Source organism: Ranitomeya variabilis, chromosome 4 (genome assembly GCF_051348905.1).
Source record: "Ranitomeya variabilis isolate aRanVar5 chromosome 4, aRanVar5.hap1, whole genome shotgun sequence".
NCBI classification, from domain to species: Eukaryota; Metazoa; Chordata; class Amphibia; order Anura; family Dendrobatidae; genus Ranitomeya; species Ranitomeya variabilis.
Genome location: NC_135235.1, coordinates 386,056,863 through 386,077,562, shown reverse-complemented (window position 1 = coordinate 386,077,562; position 20,700 = coordinate 386,056,863). Strand labels below are relative to the sequence as shown.

Below are 20,700 nucleotides of genomic sequence, written 5' to 3'. Positions count from 1 at the left end.
AAAAATGATGTTTTAGCAACAATTGTTTTATTTTCCCAAGGGTAAAAAGAGAAACTGGACCCCAAAAGTTATTGTACAATTTGTCCTGAGTACGCTGATAACCCCATATGTGGGGGGGAACCACTGTTTGGGCGCACGACAGGGCTCGGAAGGGAAGGAGCGCCATTTGACTTTTTCAATGAAAAATTGGCTCCAATCTTTAGCGGACACCATGTCGCGTTTGGAGAGCCCCTGTGTGCCTAAACATTGGAGCTCCCCCACAAATGACCCCATTTTGGAAACTAGACCCCCCAAGGAGCTTACCTAGATGCATAGTGAGCACTTTAAACCCCCAGGTGCTTCACAAATTGATCCTTAAAAAGAAAAAGTACATTTTTTTTCACAAAAAATTTATTTTAACCTCAATTTGTTCATTTTCACATGGGCAACAGGATAAAATGGATCCTAAAATTTGTTGGGCAATTTCTCCTGAGTACACCGATGCCTCATATGTGGTCACAAACCACTGTTTATGCACACGGCAAGGCTCGGATAGGAAGGAGCACCATTTGACTTTTGAATGAAAAATTAGCTCCAATCGTTAGCGGACACCATGTCGCGTTTGGAGAGCCCCTGTGTGCCTAAGCATTGGAGCTCCCCCACAAGTGACCCCATTTTGGAAACTAGACCCAAGGAACTTATCTAGATGCATAATGAGCACTTTGAACCCCAAGGTGCTTCACAAATTGATCCGTAAAAATGAAAAAGTACTTTTTTTTTCACAAAAAATTTCTTTTAGCCTCAATTTGTTCATTTTCACATGGGCAACAGGATAAAATGGATCCTAAAATTTATTGGGCAATTTCTCCTGAGTACACTGATAGCTCACATGTGGGGGTAAACCACTGTTTGGGCACACGGCAGGGCTCGGAAGGGAAGGAGCGCCATTTGACTTTTTGAATGAAAAATTAGCTCCAATCGTTAGCGGACACCATGTCGCGTTTGGAGAGCCCCTGTGTGCCTAAACATTGGAGCTCCCCCACATGTGACCCCATTTTGGAAACTAGACCTCCCATGGAACTAATATAGATGTGCGGTGACCACTTTAAACCCCCAAGTGCTTCACAGAAGTTTATAACGCAGAGCCGTGAAAATAAAAAATACTTTTTATTTCCTCAAAAATTATTTTTTAGCCCGCAATTTTTTATTTTCACAAAAGTAACAGTAGAAATTGGACCCCAAAAGTTGTTGCGCAGTTTGTCCTGAGTACACTGATACCCCATATGTGGGGGTAAACCACTGTTTGGGCATACGTCAGGGCTCGGAAGGGAAGTAGTGACTTTTGAAATGCAGACTTTGATGGAATGGTCTGGGGGCATCATGTTGCGTTTGCAGAGCCCCTGATGTGCCTAAACAGTAGAAACTCCCCACAAGTGACCCCATTTTGGAAACTAGACCCCCCCCAAGGAACTTCTCGATATGTGGTGAGCACTTTGAACCCCCAAGTGCTTCACAGAAGTTTACAACGCAGAGTCGTGAAAATAAAAAATCATTATTCTTTCCTCAAAAATGATGTTTTAGCAAGCAATTTTTTATTTTCACAAGGGTAACAGGAGAAATTGGACCCCAATAGTTGTTGCCCAGTTTGTCCTGAGTACACAGATACCCCATATGTGGGGGTAAACAACTGTTTGGGCACACGACGGGGCTCGGAAGGGAAGTAGTGATTTTTGAAATGCAGACTTGATGGAATGGTCTGCAGGCGTCACGTTGCATTTGCAGAGCCCCTGATGTGCCTAAACAGTAGAAACCCCCCACAAGTGACCCCATTGTGGAAACTAGACCCCCCAAGGAACTTATCTAGATATGTGGTGAGCACTTTGAACCCCCAAGTGCTTCACAGAAGTTTACAACGCAGAGCCGTGAAAATAAAAAATCATTTTTCTTTCCTCAAAAATGTTTTAGCAAGCAATTTTTTATTTTCACAAGGGTAGCAGGAGAAATTGGACCCCAATAATTGTTGCCCAGTTTGTCCTGAGCATGCTGTTACCCCATATGTGGGGGTAAACCACTATTTTGGGTGCACGTCGGTGCTCGGAAGGAGGGAGCACCATTTGACTTTTTGAATACAAGATTGACTGGAATCAATGGTGGCGCCATGTTGCGTTTGGAGACCCCTGATGTGCCTAAACAGTGGAAACCCCTCAATTCTAACGACAACACTAACCCCAACACAACCCTAACCCCAACTCTAGCCATAAGCCTAATCACAACCCTAACCCCAACACTATCCCCAACACACCCCTGACCCTAACCATAACCCTAACCACAGCCTAATCTTAACCCTATTTCCAACCCTAGCCCTAATTCCAACCCTAACCCTAAGGCTATGTGCCCACGTTGCGGATTCGTGTGAGATTTTTCCCCACCATTTTTGAAAAATCCGCAGGAAAAAGGCACTGCGTTTTACCTGCGGATTTACCGCGGATTTCCAGTGTTTTTTGTGCGGATTTCACATGCGGATTCCTATTGAGGAACAGGTGTAAAACGCTGTGGAATCCGCACAAAGAATTGACATGCTGCGGAAAATACAGCACAATGTTTCTGCGCGGTATTTTTCGCACCATGGGCACAGCGGATTTGGTTTGCCATAGGTTTACATGGTACTGTAAACCTGATGGGAAACTGCTACGAATCCGCAGCAGCCAATCCGCTGCGGATCCGCAGCCAAATCCGCACCGTGTGCACATACCCTAATTCTAACCCTAACCCTAGTTCTAGCCCTAACCCTAGCCCTAGTCCTAGCCCTAACCCTAATCCTAGCCCTAGTGTAAAAAAAATAAATAAATAAATAAAAAAAATATTTTCTTTATTTTATTATTGTCCCTACCTATGGGGGTGATAAAGGGGGGGGGGGGGTTATTTATTATTTTTTTATTTTGATCGCTGTGATAGGTTCTATCACAGCGATCAAAATGTACCTGTAACGAATCTGCCGGACGGCAGATTCGGCGGGCGCACTGCGTATTGCCCCGCCATTTTGGAAGATGGCGGTGCCCATGGAGCACACGGACCGACACCGGGAGGGACACCGGAGGTCGGTAAGTATGAAGGGGGGGGTATCGGACTGCGGGGGGAGGGATCGGACTGCGGGGGGAGCGGACAGGAGGACTGAGGGGAGCGGAGGACCGTGGGGACAAGATCGGTGGCGGTGGAGGGGGGCAGATCGCGATCTCCAGCCATGGCTGATGCTATTGCAGCATCAGCCATGGCTGGATTGTAATATTTCACCAATTTTCATTGGTGAAATATTACTATCGCTCTGATTGGCTGTTGAAAGTGACGTTTCACTTTCAATCCGAGCGATCGTAGCCACGGGGGGGGCGAAGCCACCCCCCCCCTGGGCTCAAGTACCACTCCTGTCCCTGCAGGTCGGGTGAAATTACAGTTAACCCTTTCACCCGGCCTGCAGGAGCGCGATCCGACCATGACGCATATGCTGCATCACAGGTCGGATTGGCACAGGTTTTCATGACGCATACGCTGCGTCAAAGGTCGGGAAGGGGTTAAGGACTTGCTGACCTTGCTGTCCTCGCTTTAATGCAGCAGTGCGACCGCATTAAGGTGCCTGCTGAATCTTGCAGCAGGGCACCAGGAGTCATCACGAGGGGTGGTGCCTACCCCTCCCTCAACTACGATCGCTGTGATTGGCTGTCCAATTCTGAACAGCCGATCATGGCAATTTCAGTGTTTCATACAATGAAATTGCCTGAAACACTGATATTAAGCCTATGAACGGTGCTGTAACAGCACCGATCATAGGCTGGTGGTAGGTAACACAAGGACCACCAGCCCCAGCACTGATTGGTGCCATCAGTGTCATTGTCCAATCAGTGTGCAGAAAGGTATTCTGAACCTTAAATGACCGCACTTACTTGACTGCAGTTACTTAGCTATTTTGCTGGGATTTGTGGTGCCACAGTTAAAATTTTCCCTGTGACATCACTGATGCTGCTCTTGTTCCTGCGAGAACAAAGACATTCCAAATCCTTTCCTGATCTCTTCCTAGCTTTTTCCTAACCCCTTCCCCCACCCCTCCTTCTGGTTCTGATCAGTACTCGATTTCTCAATTTTTGGCATTTTTTTTTTTTTTTCCTTGTTCGTGTCAGAGTGCTGATCAGTGACGCAACTCACTGATCAGCACCCATGCTCGCTCCCTTTATTTTTCATTCTCCTTTTCAAGTGATGCTCAACTGCCACGCAGATGCCCTGTGGCGGAAAATGAACCAGCGCCCACCGTTGCTTAACCCGTATGGATTTCACCCCCACACCACCACCTCCAAGATAATGAGCCACTGATTTGTGGTGCAATCTGGACTTAAAATGACTTCACAGAAATAACATTTTTCAAAGTCTTTTTCTCTGAGGATTTTGTAAACCTAATGATGGCCAAGACAAATTATGCCCAGCAATTTGTCACAAAACCGCCCATCATCATTTCCTAACTGGACTCTTGTAGATGCAGTGGAAATTATGTTTTGGGGCCTGGTTGTTCACATGGGCCTAGTGCAGAAGCCAGAACTTGAGCGATATTAGTGGTGATGTTTTATACAATATCCATTGTTCCACATGGCTACGACCAGGGGCGTAACTACCGCGGTCGCCAGTGCGACCGGGCCCGCCAGGTCAGGGGCCCGGGCCCGGCAGGTCAGAGGCACCGAACACCATGTTGCAGTGCAGGAGATTCCTCCTGCACGGTAACAGTCCGAGGCGTATCTAGGGGGAGGGGGCAGCCGGGGCACGTGAGAGACAGGAAGCAGCTCCAGTCAGCATGGTGAGACTGTCAGCTTCTGCTCTACAGTCCCGGGACAGAAGGTGAGAGCAGGGGGGAGGTGCAGGACAGAGCCGCAGTCAGGAGAAGCTGCAGCCGATTTACATCAGCCACCCCTGTACCAGAGAGGAAATTGTGAGGTGTGTGTGTGTGTGTGTGTGATATCTGTAGTGTGTGTGTGTGATATCTGTAGTGTGTGTGTGTGATATCTGTAGTGTGTGTGTGTGTGATATCTGTAGTGTGTGTGTGTGATATCTGTAGTGTGTGTGTGTGTGTGATATCTGTAGTGTGTGTGTGTGTGTGTGTGTGTGTTATCTGTAGTGTGTGTGTGTGTGTGATAGCTGTAGTGTGTGTGTGTGTGATATCTGTAGTGTGTGTGTGTGATATCTGTAGTATGTGTGTGTGTGATATCTATAGTGTGTGTGTGTGTGATATCTATAGTGTGTGTGTGTGTGTGATATCTAGTGTGTGTGTGTGATATCTAGTGTGTGTGTGTGATATCTAGTGTGTGTGTGTGTGATATCTAGTGTGTGTGTGTGTGTGATATCTAGTGTGTGTGTGTGTGTGATATCTGTAGTGTGTGTGATATCTGTAGTGTGTGTGATATCTGTAGTGTGTATGTGTGTGATATCTGTAGTGTGTATGTGTGTGATATCTGTAGTGTGTGTGTGTGTGATATCTGTAGTGTGTGTGTGTGTGTGTGATATCTGTAGTGTGTGTGTGTGTGTGATATCTGTAGTGTGTGTGTGTGATATCTGTAGTGTGTGTGTGTGATATCTGTAGTGTGTGTGTGTGATATCTGTAGTGTGTGTGTGATATCTGTAGTGTGTGTGTGTGTGTGTGATATCTAGTGTGTGTGTGTGTGTGTGTGTGTGTGTGTGTGAGGCAGGGGCGTAATTACCACAGTCGCAGCGGTCGCCGCTGCAAGCGGCTCTGGCAAGTCAGGGGCCCGTGTGTCCCCTTGAGCCTGTCTCCCTTATCCCCTTATGCTTGTGTCCCTTGTCTCCGTGTGCCAGTCTCCCTTGCCCATTAGTCCCTGTGTCCCCATGTGCCTGTCTCCTTTGTCCCCTTGTGATTGTGTCAGTCTCCCTTTCCCACTTGTCCCTGTGTCCCCTTGTGCTTGTATCCCTTGTCCACTAGTCCCCGTGTGCCCCTTGTGTCAGGCTCCCTTGCCCACTAGTCCCCTTGTGTCAGTCTCCCTTGTGTCAGTCTCCCTTGCCCACTAGTCCCCTTGTAACCTTCTCCCCTGCCTCCTAGGCCCCATGTGTCCCCTTGTGCCTGTCTTCCTTGCTCCCTAACCCCCTATGTTACCCTTGTGCCTGTCTCCACTAATCCCCTTGTGCCCAATCCCCTGCCCCCTCGTCACCATTTGCTCGTGTCTTTCTCACTGCCCCTGTATGGAGGGGCTGCATTATACTATGAGGGGGGCTGCGTTGTATTCTATGGGGGTTACATTGAGTTGTATGGCAGGGCTGCAGGGGGGGGGCCCCATTTGGAAGTTCGCACCGGGGCCCATAACTTTGTAGTTACGCCACTGGCTACGACCCATAAATGCTTTGAGGCAATCCAAAAATATTTGCATTAGTGATGATTCACGTGTCCTCCCAGAGATGTCCCCAACTTTAACAGACTTCTCAAAGTTCGACCGGTCATTCACCACTTCAAAAACAAGTTTGCTGTGTACGTTCCCCAAAGGGACATCTATGTAGGTAACTTTTATGCCAGTATCTCACTCTTCAAGTCTCTCTCTCTGCACTAGCTTCCGCAGCCTGTTATACTGTCTGCAAAAATCAGAGGCCTCCCTAAGACCAGTCTCGCACGTCCAGATAATTCCGGTACCGGAAAAATCAGTACCGGAGTTGTCCGTGTGCTCACGTGGCACATCAGTGTGGCACACGTGCGGCAGCCGTGTGCCGCCCGAGTGCCGACTGGGTACCACATGGACTGTGCAGGAGACAGCGCTACAGTAAGCGCTGTCCCCCCAGCTTGTGGTGCTGAAGCCGCCATTCATTTCTTCTCTCCAGCAGCGTTCGCTGGAGAGAAGGAATGAAAAATCTTTTTTTTTTTTTTTTTTGCGGTTGAAATAAAGTTCCCGGTAAACCCTTATGGGAGGTGGAGCCGCATATTCATCACTGTAATGAGCGGTACCACGTGACCGCTCATACAGGACAAGCTGCGACGCTTAGAGGAAGCATCGAGGGAGCTGGGTGAGTATTTTATTTCCAGCGGGCGGGCGCACAGGGGATGGGAGGGGTTGGTTACCGGGAACTTTATTTCAACCGCAAAAAACCCCCAAAACAATGATTTTTCATTCTTTCTCTCCAGCGAACGCTGCTGGAGAGTAGAAATGAATGGCGGCTTCAGCACCACAAGCTGGGGGGACAGCGCTTACTGTAGCTCTGTCTCCTGCACGGCACACGGACTGCACACGGACAGCATCCGTGTGCGGTACGTGTTTTACACGGACCCATTGACTTTGATGGGTCCGTGTGATCCGTGCGCTCCCACGAACACTGACATGTCTCCGTGTTTTTCAAACGGACACACGGTCCGTGAAAACACGCTGACATGTGCAGAGACACATTGATTTTAATGTGTCTACGTGAGTCAGTGTCTCTGGTACGTGAGGAAACTGTCACCACACGTACCGGAGCCACTGACGTGTGAAACTGGCCTAAGACGCAAATTAGGCTGCTGCTCAGGAAGGGTGAGAGCAGAGCCCAATGTAGGGACAACATGTTGTTGGTCGAGTACAAGGACAAGAGGGATGTCCTTTTCTTTATGGCCAGGCATGGTGATGGCAGCACACCCGCAGCTGTACGAGGTACCTTCTGCATAGACCCCAAACCAGACTTTGTAATGGAGTGCAATAAGAACATGGTGGAGTTCATCTCTCTAATTAAATCCTCCAGCCCTTACAGTGCCATGTGAAAAGCTAAGGTGTGACACCCGCAGACCATTCCATAAAAGTCTGCATTGAAAAACGTCACTCCTTCCCTTCCTAGCTCTGCCATGTGCCCAACCAGTAGTTTTCCCCCACATATGGGGTACTCAATAGAAATTGCACAACAATTTTGAGCCTAAAGTTAAAATTATTGTGGAAAAAAAATATTATGTTCATTTTTTTTCCTTCTACATTGCTTCAGATCCTGTGAATCACCTGAAGGGTTAATAAACTTCTTAAATGTGTTTTTGAGCACCTTGAGGGGTGCAGTTTTCAGAATGGTGTCACTTTTGGGTACATTCTGTCATATAAACCCCTCAAAGTGATTTAAAATGTGATGTGGTCCCTGAAGAAAAAAAATAAAAAATGTGCTGGTCAAATTAGAAATTGCTGGTCAACTTTTAACCTTATAACAAAAAATTGTTTCAAAAATTGTTCTGATGTAAATTAGACATGTGGGAAATGTTGTTTATTAACTATTTTGACAGAACTCTCTGGTTTAAGGGCATAAAAATGAAAAGTTTGTAAATTGCAAAATTTTCTCCAAATTTCGGATTTTTTCACAAATAAACGCAAGTCATATTGATGCAAATTTACCACTGTCGTGAAGTACAATATGTCATGAAAAAACAATTTCCGAATCAACGGGATCCGTTGAAGAGTTCGAGCTATTGCCACAAAGTGACAGTGGTTAGAACTGTAAAATTTTCCCTGGTCATGAAGGTTGGCTCGGGGGAGGGGAAAGGGGTTAATATCTGAATCTGAACAAGAGGCAATTTTACATCTCTTTAAATTGCATGTATGAAAAACCAGTAAAACGTGCCTAGTCAGGAAGGAGGGTAAATGTCCTGGTCATGAACTGGTTAAGCCGGGCTATTCAGTGTGTCTTGTGAAAATGAATGCTTAATATTTTTTTTAATTTTTTTTTTTTATCTGGTCTCTTTCAGACACTTTAAACAGAAATATCGCATTTTGGTGATTTCAGTTCCTGAGCTTTTGTTCCTCCTGTGCCTCTTTGGATATTTAGTATTCATGATTTTCTATAAATGGTTTGCCTTTGATGTAACGCATGCTCAGACTGCACCGAGTCTTCTCATTCACTTTATTGATATGTTTCTGTTCACCAAGAATCCAACTAACAAAGATCTCTACCCTGGACAAGTAAGTTACCTGCAAAACTGCATGGGCGTGACGTGCCTCCCATAGTTTTGGTAAATGTTCATGTAGTATAGTAATTGTGTACACGAGTGAGTATTATGGACAGAAGCCGTGCCATAAATTGGGCTGATGATGGTATAAAAAATTATTTTCTCGAGTCTATGGTAAATGGTGAAATATTAGAGAAGCTAGTGTAGTGAAATGACAACTTGGAATCAACCCTGAAGATCACCTCCTGTTCTGGAAAGCCAGAATGCAGTGAGCATTCATGAAGGAATCTAGGGTACAGCGGGCTCATATGTAGCGGACCATTTTTATTATATTTTTTTTTGGAAGGTAACCTATGCAAATTCCTCCCTTGAGCTGGTATTGTTAGAACTTCTCACCACACAAACTAAATAGGAGACAACGTGGCGACTAGAATGACATGGTCAGCATTTCCAGAATTACACCATGTATCAAAACCTGTTCCTACCTGGTAATACCATTGCCAAATCCCTAAAATATATATTTTTTTATTTTTCTAGGACATCGTTCAAATGGTTCTTGTGATTGTTGCGCTGCTGTGTGTTCCAGTTCTGCTTCTAGGTGACCCAATTTGTCTTTATATAAAGCACCGCAGAAAAAAGAACAAGAGCCATGGAGAGCAGGTATGATCTGTTAAGTCAAAGTTTAGCATACTACTTTTTAGTGTCTGTCTGGTGGAGAAAAAAAAAATTAGTTTTGCAACATGTAATCATGGCTTCTGCATTTATCCCAGGTTGATGAAAGCAGTGGCTTACTCGCAGAAGATGAGCAGTCTGCAGATAATTCAGGACATGGGACACATTATGGCAAAGAGGTAACTTTCCTCCATTTATTTCCGCTGTGCAGTATCTGTAGGCCTGTCAGGTTTCCAGGAGTTGGAGGACGTCACAGGGCCCCTTCTGTTTTCACAATTCCACTGATACGATGTTATGTTGTATATTTCTGTTCCATTTGATTCAGTATTTTACATGACAAGCTAAGAGTCCTCTGCTGGCCTACACTTGGTAATTAATAATTAAAGATGGGAGACGAATAGAGCTACTGACCAGACAACAGGGGCTATCGAAAACTTTCTTTATTGGTTGCACATTGTCAGTGCCCTCACACATAAATCAGAATAGATGATTATTAATCCCAGTTGATGGCATGTGTGCATGGCATTATTATTTTGAAAGGTATTGATGTCATGAGTGACATTTCCTGCGCTCAGCAAAAAGATTCTAACAAGTTAGATTGGGGAACGCCAATTGTTTATCACACTATATTCATAGACCATATAGAGATGTTCACGTGCATAAGAATTCAGTCCTGGAGGATTTTTACCTAATCCTTAATATCCATTGCTTTGTTTGTCACCTGTAGTTTGATGCAGGGGAGGTTTTTATGCATCAGATGATTCACACCATAGAGTACTGCCTGGGTTGTATTTCCAATACCGCATCCTATCTACGACTGTGGGCGCTCAGCCTGGCTCATGCACGTGAGTAGCATTTTTCTTTTTCCTTAACCTTTTTTTTTTAAATGCACTTGTCATGGCATGACTCTATATATTGTGTATATGTATGTGTGTGCGTGTGTATATATATATATATATATATATATATATATATATATATATATATATATATATATATATATATATATATATATATATATATATATATATTTATATATTTATATTTTTTTTTTTTTTTTTTAGTATAATTTGCTACTTTTACGTTTCACTTATTTTTATTGCGTAAATGGATATGTTGGAGAAACAGACTTCTAGCAAAATTTGCTATTCAGTGTGAGTCTCAAACACCACGCAGGTCACATGTGGCCCCTGAGGCTACATCCTGCTTGCCAGAAAGCACCATAGCTCCTGACATGATGGAGACATTGCTACAGATGGGGACTAGGATATGGGACATTGCCCCAAGATGGGGACCTGAATTACTACATGGATTTAATTGTAGGACAATATTACTGTAAGGTGCCAATGAGGGGTAGACACACACAAAAAAATAGTGAAAAAATAATGGAAAAATATTTGCCTCTAAAAATACCTTGATATTCAGTCTAAAGTAGGCAAAGTACACTTATTGCAACATCCTTAAAGATCTTTAATTTGCTGTACAGTGAAGGTGCTTTGGGAAATTCTGACGCACGGTCTAATATAAAAGGTAAAGTATTTGGAGTAAAAATATATGTTTTATTGAATCAAACAGGGTTACAAAAAAAAAAAGTCCCATTGGAAGGTGGCATCACCAGCAGGAGAATGTATAATCAAAGCCATAAAATTCCCCTGGTGTAATTACACACACCTCACCACTGTAGCCAGCCATGGAGCTCAGCAGCTCAACAGAGCCTGAGGTCAGTGATTGGCTGCAGGGGTGATGTGCACTGGAGTCCTTGCATCACCACTGCAGTGAAAATGCAGTATTCACTTGTTTGTCTTCCACTTTCAAAAACCGGGCCCCCTGATTAAATGTGCAATATATAAGAACACAAGTGAATTCATACTACTTTTTTTTATTAACAAAATAACTTATCTGTTGCAGACTCATTTGCATATCACTTCTAAAGTGGATTTCTCTGCAAGTGCTCTGGGCGGGAAAGAGCACTTCACTGCTCCTGCTTTAGTCTTATGACACAATATGAGCTACTTAGACATAATACGTACATATCCATGCAATATAGAAATGCAGCCTACATTACTCTGCACTCATCGGCGTGTGTGGTGTTGGGGCATATGTAGTAACCAGCCATGCGTGTTTACAGTGGGAAACCCAACACACGTTCAGTATCCATGTAGCATCATAGCCTGTCTTAATATTTGGCTTTGTTTCTCCCTTCATCGGCAGAGCTGTCAGAAGTGCTGTGGAACATGGTGATGCATTTTGGATTTATTGATTCAGGTTACAGATGGAGCATTGTTCTAGTGCCCGTCTTCGCATTCTTTGCTGTGCTGACATTAGCCATCTTGTTAGTCATGGAAGGCCTCTCTGCTTTTCTACACGCGCTCCGTCTACATTGGTAAGTGAAAGAGAAATTTTTTAATTTTTTTTTGTATGTTATTTTGACATTTATTTGGGCTTAAGATGACATTAAACACATGCAGATTTTGCCGAAGAGTTATGTGCACACCATGTTTTTTTTTTTTTTTTTTTCTGTGCCAGAAAAACAGTATTTTCCCGTCTCCCATGACAGCACACCTGAGAGAGGGATCCGCCCAGTCAGGACAGGAAACCTACTGAAATAAAAGGGCGGTACCTCTCCCTCGCTTCAGTTGGGTTTCCTGTCCTGATGGGAACCCCTTGTGCTGAAGAACGGCGGTTAATTTCTGTTGATAGAAGATCCACTTACCCGCTCCTGTCCCGGCACTGGAAGCACAGGCAGGGCGCCTGTATGTCGGCCTTCAGGAGCGGTAGCGCCGTTCGCAGATCCCATAGGGCTCTTGCGCACGTGCGGGCGTCGGTCCGGCACAGTCCGGACTCCTGGGTCCGGTCTCTGTCCGCCACGCCGCTCTCTCCCCCTCAGCTGGGCCACTTCCGGGTGCGCGGCTGACGTTGCGCGCAAGGTACGCTGGGAGTGGGCGTGCCCGCGTGACGTCAGACCGGCGCGCCGGATCCAAGATGGCGGCGCCCATGCAAAGAACGCCGGTAGCGCCACAGGCTACCCGGCGGTATCCAGGGGGAGGAAAAAGAGCGCAACGGTCACCGGAAGAGGTGGAGAGCACGAGTACCCTTTATTAAGGGAGAAATAACGCTGGAACAACGCTCATTTCCATACTGCTATTCCAGACATGGAGGATCGTATGGAACTACAGCAGCAGCAGCAGCCTTTACAGCAGCAGCAGCAGCGTGAGCCCCTTTCAAGTGATACGCCTGCTCACCAGCGTACCAAAAAAGATAGCCGCTCGAGTGCAAGGAGTGGCAAACGCCCTGGTCGGTCGTCTCAGGATTCTACCCCCAGGAGAATCGTTCCGCGTGCTCCTAGTCCGCCTCAGATTCCGGTACCGTTTGTGGTCAGCGGGTGGTGAGTGATCTACGTGAATGTCACCCTGGTGGTAATGGGCTACATTTTCTGTTTACTTGGCAGGCGCCGAGGAAGGCTAGCTCCAAGACCAGGAATAAGGAATGTGCCCTCTGTAGAGCTCCGTTGGCAGTCCAGTGGCAGAAAAGTCTTTGCATAGATTGTATTCAAAAAACCATCCAGGAAGAAACCCCTGACTTTGCCTCTAGTCTTAGGGCAATAATTAGAGCTGAAGTAGAAGGCTCTGTTAAAGCGGCCCTTAAGAAAAAGGGTAGTAGAGACCCAGAACCGGTTTCCGCGTCGGAGGTTTCTCATTCTGAAGAGGAATATCAGGAGGATCCATTATCTCCCTGCTCCTCCGCCTCTAAGTCCTCTAGCTCCTCTTCAGATAGTGATATTGGGGGGCGTCCATGCTTTCTCACCGAGAACATGGACAAACTGGTTAAAGCCGTTAGAGCTTCTATGGGCCTAAAAGACGAGAAAACAGCCAAATCCCTGGAGGACATTATGTTCGGAGGGTTGGAGGAAAAAAGAAAACGTACGTTTCCCGTTAACTCCAAAATAAAGGCCCTTATTGAAAAAGAATGGAAAAAGCCGGAAAAATCGGGTAATCTGCCCTCGGCTTCTAAAAGACGGTACCCCTTTGAGGAAAAAGATTCAGAGACTTGGGATAAAGTGCCTAAAATTGATGGCGCAGTAGCAAAATCTTCTAAAAAGCTATCCCTTCCCTTAGAGGACTCTGGGGTATTAAGGGACCCCTTAGATAAAAAGGCGGACGGTTTCTTAAGACACACTTGGGAAGCAACCGCAGGCGCTCTGAAACCTGCAATTGCAGGAACCTGTGTGTCTCGTTCCCTTATTGTTTGGTTACAGCAAATAGAGGAGCAGTTGACATCTAAAGCTCCAAGAGACGAAATTTTATCTAATGTGACTATGGCTAAAGGGGCGGCCGCCTTTATAGCAGACTCATCAGCAGATTCCGTAAGGCTGGCGGCCAGAGCTGCAGGTTTATCCAATGCAGCTAGGCGTGCTCTCTGGTTAAAGGGGTGCCCGGGAGACCTGCCCTCAAAGAATAGACTCTGTTCTATACCATGTGATGGCCATTTCCTCTTCGGTAAAAAGTTGGAGGACATTCTGGAAAAAGCCGGTGACAGGAAAAAGGGTTTTCCTCGCTTTCCAGTAGACTTTAGAAGGCCTTATTTTCGGAGGGGCAAATTTAGTAGGGGCCGCCCCCCGGGAGACAGAAGGGGCTGGGACTCCAGAGACAAAAGGGGATCTGGATATATGTTTAAAGGTTCCTCAACTTCAACTAAAAAGCCCTCCCAATGACGCCAGGCCAGTAGGGGGGAGGCTTTCATCTTTTTTCCCAGCCTGGGTAAACATCTCCCCCTCTCATTGGGCTCTGATGGTGGTCAAAGATGGCCTAAAAATAGATTTTGTTTTATCCACCGCGACGGACTTTTATTTCAACACCCCAAAGAAAAACCCCGGAAGAGCAGCTAGCCTTGGAAACAGAGGTACTAGAGCTGGTTTCAAAACGTGTTTTGATAGAAGTCCCGCGGAGGGAACAAGGAAAAGGTTTTTATTCCCCTCTTTTTTTGATAAAAAAACCAGACGGGTCACTAAGAACTATCGTCAATCTAAAAAACCTCAATCAATCGGTGGTAAACTGTTCCTTCAAAATGGAGTCTGTAAATACAGCGATAAAACTCTTATTCCCACAGTGCTTCATGGCAGCTATCGATTTAAAAGACGCCTATTATCACGTCCCAATTCATCAAGATTTTCAAAAATTCCTAAGGGTAGCGGTTTATGTCCAAGGTTGTCTCAGGCACTATCAGTACGCTGCCCTCCCGTTCGGCCTGTCAATAGCGCCAAGAATTTTTACCAAGCTGATGTCAGAGGTCATGTCCTTCCTCCGCTCACGGGACGTGGTAATAGTTCCATATCTGGACGACTTCCTGATAATAGGGAACTCAGCGGCACACTGCCTGTCACAAATAGAAGAGGTTATGACGACACTAGAATTGCTGGGGTGGAAAATAAATCTTGCCAAATCAAGGTTGACGCCGGAGCCGGTTCAGTCCTTTCTAGGCCTGGTTCTGGACTCCGGGCGTCAGCTTTGTCTCCTACCAGAAAACAAGCTGGTCAAAATCCAAAATCTTGTGGAAGCAGCAATTCAACACCCTGTAATGACTTTGAGAAAAGCAATGTCCTTGCTGGGCTCTCTGACGTCCTGTATACCCGCAGTAAGATGGGCTCAGTTCCATCTAAGATTGTTGCAGTGGGAGGTCCTGTCGGCGCAAAAACTGTTAAAAGGGCGTTTAGAGGGCAAGCTGTGTCTTTCTTTGGGGGTAACGGATTCCCTAAAATGGTGGACCATAAGAAATCATTTAACATCGGGGGTCCAGTGGGTAACTCCGATAGAACAGGTCATCACCACAGACGCAAGAGGTACAGGATGGGGAGCTCATTTAGGGACTCTCTCAGTTCAGGGATCTTGGTCCCATATAGAGTCACAACAGGCGTCAAATTTAAGGGAATTATGGGCCGTAGAAAGAGCTGTGAAACACTTCCTTCCCATCATTCAGGGCCACCATACCAGGGTCATGTCGGACAATCGCGCAGTGGTGGCATATATCAACCACCAAGGGGGGACGAGGTCCCCTTCCCTAATGAAGTCAGCGTCTGTCCTCCTACAAATAGCAGAGCACCACCTGCTATCCCTCTCTGCTCTTCACATAAGGGGAATCGAGAATTCGAGAGCAGACTACCTAAGTCGCAAGACACTAAGGCAAGGGGAGTGGTCTTTAAATCCCCGGGTCTTTCAAAAGATAGTGCAGGCCTGGGGCTTACCTGTGATAGATTTGTTTGCCACTCTAACCAACAGGAAGGTAGACAGGTTCTGTTCACTAGACCCGAGGGAGAATCCCTTCGCAGTAGATGCCCTGCAGATTCAATGGGATTTCAGTCTCGCTTATGTGTTTCCACCAATAGCAATGATTCCAGCAGTAGTGAGGAAAATCAGAATGGAACAAGCGAGAGTAATCTTAATTGCTCCATTTTGGCCGAAAAGACCTTGGTTCTCCCTCCTGAGACAAATGTCTATAACCGATCCGTGGATCCTACCAGAGATTCCGGACCTACTAACCCAGGGCCCAATATGCCACTCTCAGGTGAAGGGCTTCCATCTTGCAGCCTGGAATTTGAGAGGGCATTACTGAGTAGGCAGGCGGGGGTTTTCGCCGGGGTTAGTTTCCACCTTATTAAAAAGTAGAAAACCAGTAACATCTAGAATTTATGGTAGAACGTGGAAAAAGTTTCTGGATTTTTCGGGGCAACCTTTGGGGGACAAGGCTCCTGTGGGTACCATCTTAGAATTTTTACAAGCGGGTTTACAACTGGGGTTGGCAACCAATACACTCAAGGTCCAGGTATCGGCATTAGGTGCTTTATATAATTGCAATCTTGCCTCCAATAGATGGGTATCCCGCTTTATTAAATCCTGTAGTAGATCTAGACCGATAAAAATTCAGAGACTTCCCCCGTGGGATTTAAATCTGGTATTAAATGCTCTAACCAATAGTCCATTTGAACCCCTGCAGGAATCATCATTAAAGATACTCACTCTTAAAACGGTCCTCCTGGTTGCGTTAACATCAGCCCGTAGGGTGAGCGACTTACAGGCCCTGTCCGTCTCCCCTCCTTACACGCAAATTTTTGATGACAGGGTAGTACTCAGACCAGATCCGGCATACCTTCCAAAAGTTGTACTTAAATTTCATAGAAGTCAAGAGATTGTGTTGCCCTCCTTTTGTAATAATCCTAGGAACCCAGGGGAGGCAAAATGTCATACACTGGATGTGAGGAGGGCTATTGTGCAGTACATATCCTTGACTAATCAGTGGAGAAAAGATCAATCCCTTTTCGTAGCCTTCCAGGGTAGTAGGAAAGGATATGGGGTATCCAAGGGTACTATTGCTAGGTGGATTAGGGAGGCTATTTCATTATCCTATGCTTCCTGTGGCGCCCCGATCCCTGATGGCATCAAGGCTCACTCCACCAGGGCCGTGTCTACTTCCTGGGCTGAAAAAGCAGAGGTATCGATAGATCAAATTTGTAAAGCCGCTACCTGGTCCTCTCCGTCTACCTTCTTTAGACACTACCGGCTAGATCTATCCTCCTCGTCTGACCTTACCTTTGGTAGAAGGGTGCTACAAGCGGTGGTCCCTCCCTAAGGTGGTTCTTTCTCCAAAAATCTCTCAGGTGTGCTGTCATGGGAGACGGGAAAACACCAAGGTTACTTACCGGTAGCCGGTTTTTCCGGAGCCCATGACAGCACCTGTATATTCCCTCCCTTCTCTTTTTCACCCTTTGGTGCGCACTTTTTAGCTGGGTGTATTTTGTTATATTTATAATGTGGTGATGGATTACCATGTACTAACCAAAAGGGCCTCTCATGCTCTGAAAACCAACTGAAGCGAGGGAGAGGTACCGCCCTTTTATTTCAGTAGGTTTCCTGTCCTGACTGGGCGGATCCCTCTCTCAGGTGTGCTGTCATGGGCTCCGGAAAAACCGGCTACCGGTAAGTAACCTTGGTGTTTTATTGTCCCAGCAAAGTGAATGAGATTTCTAAAGTCATGTACACATTGCTTATCTTTTTCTTGCTGATTCGAAGTCTTTTTATATCTTCAGCATGTCAATTCTTTCAACACTTTTTTTTGTACCCATTCTAATGACTGGGGAAATGTGCTTTTATTTTTTATTTTCCCCATGCGGTGTTAAAGAATGTGTGTATATATAATAGATGAGAGAGCAAAAATAATACAGTAAGGCTGCAAGTAATATCTGTGACACTGGCACATGGCAACTCTGTGCTGCATGATCTAAATGGCCAGTCCTCCAGGGAAAGCGCGAGTCTCCCATAGTCCTGCTGCTTCTGACACCAGCCTAACCCCTAAGGTCAGAACTGCGTAACTCCGAGATAGCGGGGTAGTATGACTGTTGTGTGGTACAAGATCTTCTAGTCACTTGCACAGTGTTTTGAAGGAACCGGGAGGTTTTCTAACCTCTTTAAGCACTGACCTCAGATCTTCTATTTGTGTAGGCTTGTGCAAATCCTTCTATGTAATCCCAGACTGACTCTGGAGATCAGGGCATATCACCTCCAGGACTCCTTTATACTGAAGATGGTTCTTAATGACATTGGTTATATATTTGGGGATCATGTTCCTGCAGCAGAATACATTTGTAGCTAATTGGAAGCCTCACTGATGGTAGCGTATGATGGATTAAGAGCAGCACAAGACTTGCCAAGAATACACACGATCTGTAACTGCCATGTCTATAAGACCATTTATATACCGGTCAATGGCTGCAGATATGTAAACCAAAGATGAGGATCGTGGAATATACTTATTGTACATACTGTTGATCACTGTGTGGGCTGATACAGTGGGGCAAAAAAGTATTTAGTCAGTCAGCAATAGTGCAAGTTCCACCACTTAAAAAGATGAGAGGCATCTGTAATTTACATCATAGGTAGACCTCAACTATAGGAGACAAACTGAGACAAAAAAATCCAGAAAATCACATTGTCTGTTTTTTTTAATCATTTTATTTGCATATTATGGTGGAAAATAAGTATTTGGTCAGAAACAAAATTTCATCTCAATACTTTGTAATATATCCTTTGTTGGCAATGCAGAGGTCAAACGTTTTCTGTAAGTCTTCACAAGGTTGCTACACACTGTTGTTGGTATGTTGGCCCATTCCTCCATGCAGATCTCCTCTAGAGCAGTGATGTTTTTGGCTTTTCGCTTGGCAACACGGACTTTCAACTCCCTCCAAAGGTCATAGGGTTGAGATCTGGAGACTGGCTAGGCCACTCCAGGACCTTGAAATGCTTCTTAAGAAGCCACTCCTTCGTTGCCCTGGCGGTGTGCTTTGGATCATTGTCATGTTGAAAGACCCAGCCACGTTTCATCTTCAATGCCCTTGCTGATGGAAGGAGGTTTGCACTCAAAATCTCACGATACATGGCCCCATTCATTCTTTCATGTACCCGGATCAGTCGTCCTGGCCCCTTTGCAGAGAAACAGCCCCAAAGCATGATGTTTCCACCACCATGCTTTACAGTAGGTATGGTGTTTGATGGATGCAACTCAGTATTGTTTTTCCTCCAAACACGACAAGTTGTGTTTCTACCAAACAGTTCCAGTTTGGTTTCATCAGACCATAGGACATTCTCCCAAAACTCCTCTGGATCATCCAAATGCTCTCTAGCAAACTTCAGACGGGCCCGGACATGTACTGGCTTAAGCAGTGGGACACGTCTGGCACTGCAGGATCTGAGTCCATGGTGGCGTAGTGTGTTACTGATGGTAGGCCTTGTTACATTGGTCCCAGCTCTCTGCAGTTCATTCACTAGGTCCCCCCGCGTGGTTCTGGGATTTTTGCTCACCGTTCTTGTGATCATTCTGACCCCACGGGGTGGGATTTTGCGTGGAGCCCCAGATCGAGGGAGATTATCAGTGGTCTTGAATGTCTTCCATTTTCTAATTATTGCTCCCACTGTTGATTTCTTCACTCCAAGCTGGTTGGCTATTGCAGATTCAGTCTTCCCAGCCTGGTGCAGGGCTACAATTTTGTTTCTGGTGTCCTTTGACAGCTCTTTGGTCTTCACCATAGTGGAGTTTGGAGTCAGACTGTTTGAGGGTGTGCACAGGTGTCTTTTTATACTGATAACAAGTTTAAACAGGTGCCATTACTACAGGTAATGAGTGGAGGAAAGAGGAGACTCTTAAAGAAGAAGTTACAGGTCTGTGAGAGCCAGAAATCATGATTGTTTGTTTCTGACCAAATACTTATTTTCCACCATAATATGCAAATAAAATGATAAAAAAACAGACAATGTGATTTTCAGGATTTTGTTTACTCAGTTTGTCTCCCATAGTTGAGGTCTACCTATGATGTAAATTACAGACGCCTCTCATCTTTTTAAGTGGTGGAACTTGCACTATTGCTGACTGACTAAATACTTTTTTGCCCCACTGTATATATTTTTTAGTCTTTTTTTGGCTCATACATAAATGCATTGTTGGGGTAAGTAATACATTTTTAACTATTAACTGCTCTTCTGCAGGGTGGAGTTCCAGAACAAGTTCTACACTGGCGGTGGATACAAGTTCACTCCATTCAGCTTTGACCCATTATTCTAATTGAATCCTCAGTATTCTTGTTCCAAAGTCTCGGGTCTGGCATCTAAAGGGAATTTGCATATTGGGAAATGCTTCTTTGTATTCTACGCACAAATTAAACTTCTTTTAAGCACTGTTGTATGTAGCCTTTTCTGATCCATATTACATATTCTGCAGTACTCACACATTGCAAGAAAAGTGCTGTTGCCTGGAATCTGGTCCACTTACAATCTTTTCCTCTGCAAGCATTTTCTGTAGAAGGATAGAGAAAGGGTAACTTGCAGGCACTACTACTACCCATCAACCCATTTGCATGCAGACTTGTGTTATCAAATGATTTTTTTTTTTATTTTGTTGTCCCTTTACAGAAGTTATTACTACTCGGGTGCAGTTTAGCAAAAAAACTAACAAGCTTTACTCCTCTCTGGTCCACCGCTGAGACGTCTCCACTGCTCCTGGTATTTGACTGCCGAGTTCTCGATGCAACATCAGTCCGTGAGTTCAGCGGCTCTGCATGGGGCAGTCGGTCTACACAGGCAGAGCTG

At 45.4% G+C, this 20,700-nt stretch overlaps 1 protein-coding gene across 2 annotated transcripts in view; it reads left to right on the top strand.

Annotated features, from left to right (window-relative positions):
* Positions 1–20,293, top strand: part of TCIRG1 (T cell immune regulator 1, ATPase H+ transporting V0 subunit a3) — a 55,968-nt gene extending 35,675 nt beyond the window's left edge. For both annotated transcript variants that reach the window (XM_077250847.1, XM_077250848.1), the window contains exons 15-20: positions 8,702–8,915; positions 9,440–9,562; positions 9,673–9,753; positions 10,302–10,419; positions 11,786–11,957; positions 20,101–20,293. In XM_077250847.1, coding sequence (XP_077106962.1) covers positions 8,702–8,915; positions 9,440–9,562; positions 9,673–9,753; positions 10,302–10,419; positions 11,786–11,957; positions 20,101–20,176 — 784 coding nt within the window. In that variant the 3' untranslated portion in view covers positions 20,177–20,293. The remainder of the gene's footprint in view (positions 1–8,701; positions 8,916–9,439; positions 9,563–9,672; positions 9,754–10,301; positions 10,420–11,785; positions 11,958–20,100) is intronic.
* The last annotated feature ends 407 nt before the right edge of the window (positions 20,294–20,700 follow it).